Source organism: Octopus bimaculoides, chromosome 10, assembly GCF_046866305.1.
Source record: "Octopus bimaculoides isolate indiv1 chromosome 10, ASM4686630v1, whole genome shotgun sequence".
NCBI classification, from domain to species: Eukaryota; Metazoa; Mollusca; class Cephalopoda; order Octopoda; family Octopodidae; genus Octopus; species Octopus bimaculoides.
This window is the reverse complement of record NC_142937.1, coordinates 1,791,181-1,803,602: the sequence shown is the minus strand read 5'-3', so window position 1 is coordinate 1,803,602 and position 12,422 is coordinate 1,791,181. Positions and strand designations below refer to the sequence as shown.

Genomic DNA, 12,422 nt, shown 5'->3' with positions numbered 1-12,422 from the left:
ATCAGATACTCCTAAACCAGTTGTTAAGTATCTTGCCCCATGAGGGATCGATGCTAGATGGGTCAGAACAATTGTAGTGATCAGTAAACAATCTCATATCTTGCATCTTCCATATATCTCATTAATCATATATACATATATATATATTGCATATGGACAAGGAAGCGCTAAAAAGTTCCTGGCTTTTGAGCATTGCAAAAGGCTTTGATGGAGGCCCAACCTTTTGAGTTCTTTTACATGGCTTACAAAAACTGTTGTTGTTAATATTATTGCTGTTGTCATAGATGAATTGTGAGTTTCATTCCGAGACTAGGCTGTGTGTTGTGTCCTTGAGCAAGACACTTTATTTCATGTTGCTCCAGTTCACTCAGCTGTAGAAATGAGTAGCAGCATCTCTGGTGCCAAATTGTATCAGCCTCTGCCTTTCCCTTGCACAACGTCAGTGGTGTGGAGACGGGAGACTGGTATGCATGGGCGACTGCTGGTCTTACATTCACAACCTTTCCCAGGTTTGTGCCTATGAAGGGAACTTTCTATGTGCAAACCCATGGTCATATGTGACCAAAGGGGGGTCTTCTTCTGTTGTTGATGATGCTGTTGTTGAGCTCCAGATTATACCAGAATGAGCAGACCAATGATGAAAGTTCTTCCATTCAGTACCACCCTAACTTTTTGCTATGAAAGTGTATCTCTGATTATATGATCCAATCTGTCCTTCATTTCTTTTTAAAACAGTGGTTGGATATGATATAAGGAAAGTTGGTTTCTACTTCTAGCAGGCTACCGCACCCCAGTTTAGCAATGTAAATAGACTATTGGACAACAAGCTCATTGGTCCTGAATTCAAATCCACCACAGGTATTTCTTCTGGGATATTTACTTGATTAAAATTCCATTCCATTATTGCTGGTTGTGACAAGACTGAAAGATCCATTATACGAAAAGGAAGAAACCTATAATTCATGGAATCAACACGTTATTAAAGAAATGAGTTGTGGTACCTTAAAAGACATAATCTTATATCTGAAAAGTGAGCTGAGGAGGAGGTGAAAGAAGTAGCAGCGCAGCAGTAAATGATGGCAGTGTATGAGAATAAATGTTTCTTAATAAAGTGAGAACAGCTTTTATTTGTTTATTTTTCGGTCTATTTTATTTCATTTTATTTTATTAGTATTTCTTTTTTTGTTTTGTTTTGTTTTTGGTCTCATTTTTGACACTTTCCTGACAGAGCTTTCAAGTAGAAAGCTGCTGAATTGATAAAGTGAACCAGTGAAGAAGGAGAAGAAGAGGAAAAAGAAAGAAGTGTGAAATGGCGAAATGGTGAAATGAAACTGGTGTGAAAATTGAGCATGCAGGTGATTAAAGCCTCCCAGTCAATGTCTTCAAAGATAAGAAATTGTTTTCAAGCAATCTGTTCTGATATAAAAGAAGCTTCCAGAAAATGGTGTTTTTCTTTTTTTAGTTTCTTTATTTATTTTATACATATATACATACATTCATATACATACATACATACATTCATATATATATATATATATATATATATATATATGTATTATATAAGATATAATATAATATGATATAATATATATTAGTTTTCAACAAACACATAAGCAAGTTATATCACAGATGCTGAAATTAACTGAGCATTACTATATGGCTAAAAATGATATTGTCCAAAGTTTCCAAAATTCCTTGTGATAAAACCAAAGGTAAGAAGCAATGAATAATGAATGGCTTTGAGTTCCAGTAAGTGTCAGGTTAGTTAAGATACTGATCTACAAACTGCCAGATGAAGAGTTCAAATGGTACCACTAACAGCTAGTATTTATATTATTTATTTATTATCTTTTAGTCAGAAAGATAAGGCAGTGCTCTTGACCTTTTACAAGGAATGGAGAGAGGGAGGCAAACTTAAACTTGAGATTTGGCTGGCCTGAATGTTCGCAACAAAATAGATTCTGCTAAAGGCACCTAAGGTGCTAGCTAGAACCAGGTTTTAAACCAGGTGATGGATTAACTCAACCACCCCACGTAGGCCATAGTAAGATTTGAACTCAGAATGCAATAAGCTAGAACCAACACTGCTGCAAGGAGCCCATCCAATCTTCTAAACAATTCTCTGCCCCCAAATGGTACTTTTTATATTGACCCTCATCATCATCATCATTTAATGTCCATTTTCCATGCTGGCATGGGTTGGATAGTTTGGCTGAAAACTGTTAAGCTGGGGAGCTATACCAAGTTGTAATCTGATTTGGAATAGCTTCTACAGCTGGATGCCCTTCCTAATGACAACCACTTCAAGAGTGTAGCAGGCATTTTTACATACAACTGGCACCGGTGCCAGTTACAAACATTGGCCATGACTGTGATCTCACTTGACTTAACAAAGGATGAGATATAAAGATGACTTGTATCTTAATAGAAAGTACATAAATAATGATTCTGAATTTTAGCAGATGGCCAACAAGCTTGGGAGAGGGTATCAGTCAACTACATCAACCCCAGTTTTCAACTGGTACTTATTTTATCAACACCAAAAGGGCGGAGGGCAAAGTTGTCCTCGGTGGAATTTGAGCTCAGATTCCTTCACTTAGCATTTTGCTCGATGTGCTGACGATTCTGCCAGCTTGCCACAATAGAAAGTTCATAAATAATGAACTACTATAATAATACTCTTGAGATTTTCTCTGTCACAACATCTGAATGGGGAAGGAAGGGGTGATAGATGAATAAGGAAGGGAGGGGTGATGGCAAATTTGGTAGTGGGATGATGGAAGTTCTACAGTGAAAGAAAAATCAAACAGTGTTTCAACCCTGTGTGAGTATATGTGTGTATGTCTGTGCATGTACAAGGGAAGTGTGTGAATGTTTGTATGTGTAAACCAGTGTTCTTTCAGTAACAAACGATGATCGCTGTCACATCTCAAAAGACAACCACTAGTTAACATTGACAAGTGTGTTAATTTGATTTACCATTCATTTTCTATCCTGTATTTAATCACAGCCAGCTTTATGTGGCCTTAAGTCATACAAGATGGAAGGAAAACTTTAAAATTCTTTTGAAGGAACCAAGCAATCAAGGGATATTAGTTGCAGAGAGATTTTTCACAAAAAATTTGGTAATAAAAGAATTATTAAACTAAAAACTTGGTTTTGTACCTTATTATATATAAAACACTACAATTAGCCATAATTTTTGATGGCATAGGGCCAGCTAGTATAATATAATAATTAACTTATTGTATACAATGTTCAGGTGCACTACAACTCATCAGAAAAGATAGCCAAAAGTGCATGGACAGCACATAGAATAATACACAGAAAGTGAACAGTGAATAAGTCACATAAAAAAAAAAAAAAGTGGGGGAGAGGCATCAGGTTGGCAAATTTCAGGAAGTATGGAAGTTTTGAAGGATGTCATGTCCCGACAACTAACAATTGATGCAGGGAGTTCATTCCGTGCTTCAGCAATTCTGAGCATGAAAAAAATGTTTTCAAAAGTCATGGGTACTGTGTCTTATGATTTTGTAAGTATGTCCACATGTGTTACACATGTGGAATTCAAAATTTGCTTAACTGGCTGATAAACAGGTTTCACTCATATTATTAGAAGTGTTTTAGCTGACATTATTTATGCATGAACATGTACAGAAATTAACGATACCTCTTTACACTTATGGAGTCTAAAAGACTCAGTCTGCTTGACTTACAACCCATTTAGTTTATATGTTGAACAAGGATATAGAACATTCCATTTGTGTATGGGTTGGGATAAATTTTCTAGTAATTTATTCTGTTTTCTTGGAAGTGTTCCTAGACCTCTCTTGATTTTCTTCTTCCACTTTACTTTTCTTCTTTATATAATTGTCTTTTTTAAATTTTATTTTATGCATGACTAAGTTCCCTTTCAGTCTTCCAAATTTCATAATACCATCCACTAAGTCCATTATTCGGTCTTTCATGCATTTCTTCTTGTTTTTATGTGAGGTAATTTCTAGCTACTTATAGGACAATTTATTGCAATTCTTGCTGCAGCTCATTAGAATATCCATCAATGTTATTAATGACTGTAACTTGGGTTCTTGACTTCTTCAGTATAGCTTTCAGGTTATTCTGAAGATAGTATCCCTCAGGTCCTTTGTTTCTAGTTTCTTCAGTTTTAATTTGATCATAGAAATGAGCAGCTAATGAACTCTTTTATTACCAACCTCTTAACATTGTATTGACAGCCTGAACTGTTCTCATTTTTTTTTTTTTCTAGCAGAGACTACATAATTAATTTTATTACATTATTTGTCAGGTAATACCAAGGTAGATCTTCTCTTTGGATACATCCTGTGCTGAACAGAACCCAGTAGATTTAGTTCTCTCTTCATTCTTGGCTCTTAATCCTTATTTTATCCTCCATATTTAATTCTTCATTCTCTTCAATTTTTGCACTGAGATCAGACATAATTAAGAATGCATCACCTTTTAGAATATTATTAATTGCTGGCTGAAGGGGATTCACGAAATTGCTTTGCTTTCTTCCTTTGTTTCCAAAGTCATTGAACAGAAAGTAAAATTTATAGATCATCCCTGTGATCTCACTGCTAAGAAATCGACTATATCCAATGCAATACTGTTGACATTTTTTTAAGCATCATTGTCACTCTATTTCTTGAATGTGTCTCATTTTCTGTGGAGCATATTTTGTAATTATGCCATAGAAAAGTGTCCCACCTCCTATCCACTTTATTTCACATATTCCCAGAATCTCAACTTTTATTCTATCTTTATCTATCTTCACAAAGTCTAGTTTTCTTTGAGCCATTGTTTCTACAATACAAGTTCCAGCTGTATCCGCACCTATAAAACACAAACCTTTCTTTTTGATGATGGTTACATCAGTAACAAGGCTTTCTTGAGAACTGGTAAAAGCGGTAAAATTCCTCAAGGCTTTACGCCACCAGTGTCACCAACTCCAGACCTACTCAGAGAGATCTGATGGCACTCTAGTCCGGTTAATGCTTAGGTGCCTCACAGACTAGGAAGTTCTACCTTTCAGCTTCGTATTGATTATTCTTTTAAGGGTGTTCTTCATATCCATAAAATTTTGTTGGCAAAGATAAAAAAAAAATGTTGTTAATCATTGCCTTCTTCTTTTCAGTCTCTGCTCGCTATCAGATTGCCCAACTAATCAAAAGTTTCCCACCTTTGATCCAGCAAAAGCACTATGAAATTTCCATCGCTACTGCTGGCCTCTATTGATTAGATTATTTGGATTAATGACAGTATGAGCACAATCCATATGCTGGTGGATATTGATTTCACACCACAATGGGATCAATACTGCTTCCTGTATGGTTTAGAAAAAAAATTTCTTTCCTAACAAAGGCATCCTGTGTTCCAATAAGCTATATGATGCACACTTCAAAAGGAGATGGTACACCCTTGTTCTGTAAAACTCTGGTCAGTTGAAACTGTTCCTCACTGAGAGGAAATATTCCTTTTGGAATATATACACTTATTTAGGGTATAAGGCAAGAAATGAGAGGCAAGAAATTGGTAGAGCCTGAGATTGTGTAAGAAGAACCTACATAATTTAATGTTCTATATAAGACAAAGATAAACATCATATGGGTGAAACAGAAATCAGACCTTTGGTGACTTCACTGACAAAAGCCATGAAGACTACAAAGAGGATTTTCCATTGCCTGCCTGGTGATTCTAGTGATTCTGGGAATTTGCTACTTCCATCTTAAAAAAACCTTCCATCTTTAAAAACAAAAACAAAAACACACATTAAATCAAAGAAAAGGATCAAAGGTTCTTCCCAAGTCATAGGATCATAAGACTGGTTTTCCAGATTTAATGAAGTATATATATATTCACCTGTTGGACAGGATATTGGTCCATCACAGGATTGCTTGCTTTTTCCAGCTGGGTGGATTAGAAACAATGTGAAATGCTCAAGAATACATAGTATTATCACCTGGTTCAGGAATAAAAACTGCAATTTTGAGAATCAAGAATGCAACACACCAGACCGAATGCCCCCACACACACAGAGACTGGTCATAGTGTAAGGAAAGAAAAAAAGAAAGAATATAGAAGCATATGTGGCTGTGTGGTATAAAGCTTGCTTTCCGACTACATGGTTTCAGGTTCAGTCCCACTGTGTGGAACCTTGGGCAATATCTTCAACTATAGCTTCACCTTAACCAAAGCCTCGTGAGTGGATTTGGTAGACAAAAACTGAAAGAAGACAGTGAGTGACATATATGTATATTTATATACCTATGTGTGAGAGTCTTTGTGTCTGTGTTTGTCCCCACCACCACTTGACATCTTTTTTGGTATGTTCCCTACAGTCTGGCAAAAGAGTTTGATAGAATAAGAATTAGACATAACAAAAAATAAGGACTGGAGTTGATTTGATCGGCTAAAATCCTTCAAGGCAGTGCCCCAGCATGGCTGCAGTCCCATGACTGACAGGAGTGGCTGTGTGGTAAATGACTTGCTTCCCAACCACATGGTTGTAAGTTCAGTCCCACTGTGCAGCACCTTGGGCAAGTGTCTTCTACTATAGCCTTGAGCTAACCAAAGCCTTGTGAGTGGATTTGGTAGACAGAAACTGAAAGAAGCCCATCATATGTGTGTGTGTGTGTTTATGTTTGTCCCACCATCATCGCTTGACAACCAATGTCGGTGTGTTTACGTCCCCATAACTAAGTGGTTCAGCAAAAGAGACAGATAGAATAAGTCCTAGGCTTACAAAGAATAAGTCCTGGGGTTGATTTGTTTGACTAAAAAGCCAGTGCTCCAGCATGGCCACAGTCAAGATTACTACAGCAAATAAAAGAATAGCTTTGAATGGTTTCCGCTTCAAAGGGGAATATAGAATCCCTTAGGTGTCTGAGCAACAAGAATCTTTAAAAAGAATAACAAATGAACCAAAGTTAGCAGTAATTATTAAGATATACTACATTAGACTATTTCCCTTTGGTACCATTCACAGTTTGTTGTTGATCTTGTTATTTAGCCACAGGTCAACCCCAATAGAACAGGTTTATAATGAAATTCATTTCACTCATGACTGCTTCACCCATTTCTAGAGCATTGTGTATTTAGGATTACATCAACCAATGTCATACACACCTTTTGAGATGTTGCAGTGTAATTTGAGAGAAATTTGGCTGCTATTTCTAACTAATGAAGCAAGTATGCAGAGACCTCTTCATTGGTTTTTTTCCTTTCAAAAGATTTTTTTTTCTTTTTCTTTGTGGAGCAGAGGGGTGGGGGTCATTAGTTGGCCATAACTATTTGATGAATTAGTTGTGTGAACTGAAATCCTGCCAAAGATTTCATGACCTTTCATCCCTTGAGAAAAAGTAAACTCAATGAAATAAACACAAATATTGACATTGTGTACAATAAACAGATATTAAAAACAGATTTCTGACGAGACTTCCCGAAGTGAGTTAACCCTTCCTATCTCTAGATGGCTGCATGACCTGCTAAAAAGAGCAGCCAAATATCCTTTAAATCACACCTTACTCTTATGCAAAGAAATTAAAAACAGATTTCTGTTGATACTTCCAGAAGTGAACTAACCCTTCCCTACATACAGATTTTCAATGCTGAACCAAATGTAGGAGGCCTCTACGTGGCTGCTTGACCTGCTAGAAAGAGCAGCTGAATCTGCTTTAAATCACAGCCTACTTTTATGTAAAATGAAAAGACACATTGGATCATGTAGTCCTGCATACTTCTAAAAAGACATGATAGTCATGAGTGGAATGTTTTGGAGTATAGGTCTGCTCAACAGAGTTAACCTGGAATTAAACATTAACAATGACTATAACAACAGACTACATTGATCCATGAATAGCTAAACGTACAGTACCACTGATGGGATACAAAGCCTTCAAACCAAGCAACCCAGCCAGATTCAATAATAAAAAAAATGAACGTAATTATTGAAGATACTTTTCTGAAGTGTTAATGGGCTTAGCTCTGGTTCCATATACATTAAGCAGATGAAAGACAATTAGGTCCATGGAGAGAATGCTATTTGAACTCAGGTAAAATTCTGAACTTAAAAGTTCCGATTCCATTGGTAGCTTGGTTAAACGAGGCATGGAAAATTAAGTCTACATCCTAAATGCATAACAAGAAGTAAGACGTGTAAGAGATTTAAACTTGAAACCTATGACACTAATAATTTAGTCACTTGTCTATTTTCAATTTCTTTCTTTACCATAGCTCTGTGCTGGTATGAATTCTACATCTAAAGATTCTGAACATAAGTTCATATTCTTATCTATTGTATTCATCTATGGTTTATACAATTTCAATTTTTCCTTTTATTCAAATATAGTGAAGCTATGTTCAATTTCTATTTTTGTTCACACTATGATCACTTCTGCTATTGATATATATATATATATATATATACGTGTGTGGGTGGGTGTTTGTGTGTGTGTATGTTTATGTGTGCATTTGGTTGTGTGTGTGTGCATGCATGCATGTGTGAGTGTGTGTGTATGCATGCATGTGTGCGTGCGTGCAGGTGCACATATGTGTTATGTGTGTGTTGTGTGTGTGTAAGTTTTCTCAGTCTATCTATCTCAAACAAATATCTTTGATGCGATTTGAAGAACTTTTGTGATTTCTATATAAGTCAGTAAGTCACTTGAGATTAATTCTTACGCTAAAGAATTGAATTAATAATGAAAACCTGATCTTCGCTCCTTAGGTCAGGCATAAAGAAAATTAATGATGCTTGAAATTTTGTTATTGTGACATTTCCAATGAGATTTCTTGAAGAAACAGATAGAAATTATCTAGTGAAGATTTTAAATGAAGAGAATAAGACGTTTGGGAACATTAAGTTTTGCGATCATTTGAAGTCATAACAGTTGATGAAAGAGAATAAAGACTTCCGAATACTTCTTGTAAGATAGACACATTATTAATTATAACTATATTGATTGTTACTATAACAATCTAGTAGTCAGAATGCCAGGAAACTTTTAAAATGTATTAAAACCAAAAAATGAAAGAAAGTGAGTATTTTGTAATGTTCAGGGAAATACTATTAACATTTGATAATTTGAAGAGACATTGATAAAACATTAAAGAACTTACCTTCACATAAAATTTCAATATGGGATATAAAGGTGTACTGGGATCTTACATATTATATTTTTCTTTTCTTTCTTTTTTTTTTTTTTTTTAGTCAATATGCCTCTCAACAATTGGAAGGCATGGAGGTTTCATGTGTGATGCTGGGGTGGAGTGCTTTGAAACTGAATGCTGGGGACTGCATGAAAAGAGGAAGACACATCACCATCAACACCCTGCAGCTGTTTTTTGGGGATCCCTTTCAGTGCCCTCAGTGCCACAAGGTCTATATATCTCATATTGGTCGCGTCAGCCCTGTCTACTCCCACAAGAAAAAATGTGTTGGAGGCAGACGAGGATGAACATCCAGTATCGACACTGTCATCCCCAATGATGGGCTGTCACATTTAAAATTATGCTCTCAACAACCTAGACATCTTCAACAGCAGATCATATCAATATTACTGTAATAAATTGTATTCTCAGTTTGCTTCATACAGTAAAGAAATGTATGAATAATACTTATTCAGACCAAGGGTTTGACTGAGCCATCCATTGTTAGTTGTTGTTGTTGGGATATGAAGCAACAACTGCAGTAGAAAATTAATAGTGAAATAAAAAATCTAATATCTACCTCTCTTGTGACCTTAATCTTTTCTATGATTTTGTTGTTCACCTTTAAGTCATGCCTGATTGAAAAGACTTATGAGCAAATGCATTTGAGCCACGATGTCCTTCTTTCCTTTAGAGAAATAGTATACACTGGACAACATCATATTTTCTGGCATACACATCAAACTTCTTCAGATTAAAATTTACAGTCATAAAAGGTAGGCTGACTTAAACCCCTAGACATCTTTGGTGGTCCAACAATTTCACATGAAATTCAGCAGGATTTTCAAAAGATATGACAATATTTGAATATTTATATTACATGTTTACAATATATAATACATCAACTTGCATGCCAGAAAATAAGGTATTATTCAAGCCCTTGCTTTAGAATATTAATTGGGGATTTGAAGTAGAGAGAATTTTAACTTGGAACACACAGAGATATACACAACAGTAGTCATATGTAAATTGAAATATAATAAATCATCATTGATGATCCTTAGACAGTTGATATTCAGGCAGACATACAAAGAATAATATTCAAATTGAGACCATCACATTTTTTTTGCTATTTTTAGCACTAAATGATTCAGTGTGGCTTTTATTTTGTAATTTTTTTTAATGACACGATGCAGTTTGAGGGAGAACTGACTGCTATTATCAGGTTGGACAATGTTGTTGGTTCCTTCTATTGCAAATAAAAAACAAAAGTACAAAACAAGCTAATAAAACAATTTCTCTGATATATACAATTTCACATATTAACATACATACATATATATATATATATATATATATATATATATATATATATATATATATATATATATATATATATATATAAAGGGTGCAGTGAATAAACTGTCGGTTTAAATTACGTAAAAAGAAAAATAACACTGACATCTCATTTTAACAGATATATTTACAAAAATTACATAAAAATATCTTGAAATACTAAACAGTAAATTTATTCAATAAATTTGCCATTCACTTTGACCACAGCCTCCAGATGCCTTTGGAATATTTTTCAACTCTTCTGGACGGTCTCCTTGTTTAAGTTGGTGAATGCGGCTGTAATCCTTGCCTTCAGTTCATCTTTGGTGTTACAAGGAACTTTGTTGGTCTCTTGGTCAACTGTGCCCCACACATAATAATGAAGGGGGTTGCAGTCGGGGGAGTTAGGTGGCCAAATGTATGGTGTGATGCGGTCGCAGAAATTGTCTGACAGCCATGACTGGTTCCCCTGCTTGTGTGGTATGGTGCAAAGTCCTGTTGCAAAACATAGGGTCTTCCAGCAACCACCTTCTTGACCAGAGCAGCACTCTCTCCCCCAGGCACTTGGTGTAGGCCTCCATGTTGAGTATAAGGCCATGTCGGAAGATTAATGGAGGCATAACGTCACCATCACTAGTGATCACTCCGAACACATTGATGTTGACTGGATGTTTGACTTCTATCACTCTCAGTACATGTCCTTAGATTGACACCCAAACACTCTGGAGCATCCGGTTTCAATGCCAAGCAGTACAGCATGTCGTTTCCAAATTTCTGGGAGAGTGAATTGCATCATGGTACAGTTTTTTCTGACAGATGGTGCCCAACTGACCCTACTATACTGTCTAGTCAACAAAATCAAAATCAAGCAATGTGTATGCATGAAATCTATAATATAAAATAATGACAATTTACCCTTCAGACCTTGTATATATATATATATGTGTGTATGTAGATATATATATATATATATATATATATATATATATATACACACACACACACACACATACACACACACACACACACACACATTAATATGTATACATGTATTACAATAAACACACATTTATAACATTTGTTCGTATGTACGTTTTCATAATTGTAGTTGTTGGAAATTCTGCAGTAGATGCTCCAAGTGTAAATTTTCTATCTATCTATCTATCTATCTATCCATTTATCTATCTATCTATCTACCTATATATATATATATATATATATATATATATATATATATATATATCCATCCAACCATCTATCCATTCATTCATCCATTCATCCATCCATCGATTTGTCTGTCTGTTTACCTACCTATCTCCCTCTCTCTCTCTCTCTGTCTCTATCTATCTGCATATATGTGTGTGTGTGTGTGTTTGTATATAAGGTGTATATATGTACTTATTTTTTACCTTTTTATTACTTCAATTTTTTTATGTTTATTTCCTATTTATAAATTTTAGCATTTTTGCGTTTTATGCTTTTATTGTTGTCTCATTCAGTCTTGCCTTTCTTTCTTCAATTACAGTCTTGTCTTTCTCTCCCTCTCTCTCTCTCTCTCTCTCTCTCTCCCTCTATTCTTTCTCTTTCCTGTCTTCTCTTTACCTTTCTTTTATTTCTTTGTCTCACTTTCTCTCTGCCTTTTGTTTTCTTTCCATTTCCCTCTCATAATAACTTATAAGATGTCTAACCACCTGTCCAACTTCAGACATTAATTTTCTGTAACATAATGCCATGAAGTGTTCCCTGAAGACAATTATGGTTAAGTATTCAAATGCACTTGCAAAATCCAATGCACAGTTTCAAACAGCCATGATGGTGAAATGAAAGGAGGAAAAAGAAGAAAGAAACCCATAGTTATCATAATATTTCCTACATTTGTTCTGTATATCATAACTTGTAATACTACTAAGTAAAGTAGT

The 12,422-nt window shown here is 35.2% G+C and overlaps 1 protein-coding gene across 7 annotated transcripts in view; it reads right to left on the bottom strand.

Annotated features, from left to right (window-relative positions):
- Positions 1-12,422, bottom strand: part of LOC106867322 (cilia- and flagella-associated protein 65) — a 1,093,663-nt gene that overhangs the window by 515,692 nt on the left and 565,549 nt on the right. For 4 of the 7 annotated variants that reach the window (XR_016243317.1, XM_089358289.1, XM_089358290.1 and 1 more), the window contains one exon: positions 5,881-5,928. The exons of the other annotated variants lie outside the window; for them this stretch is intronic. Coding sequence is in view for 3 of the 4 variants with exons in the window: in XM_089358289.1 (XP_089214415.1) it covers positions 5,881-5,928 (48 nt within the window). In the remaining variant the exon portion in view is untranslated. The remainder of the gene's footprint in view (positions 1-5,880; positions 5,929-12,422) is intronic. 7 annotated transcript variants of the gene reach the window in all.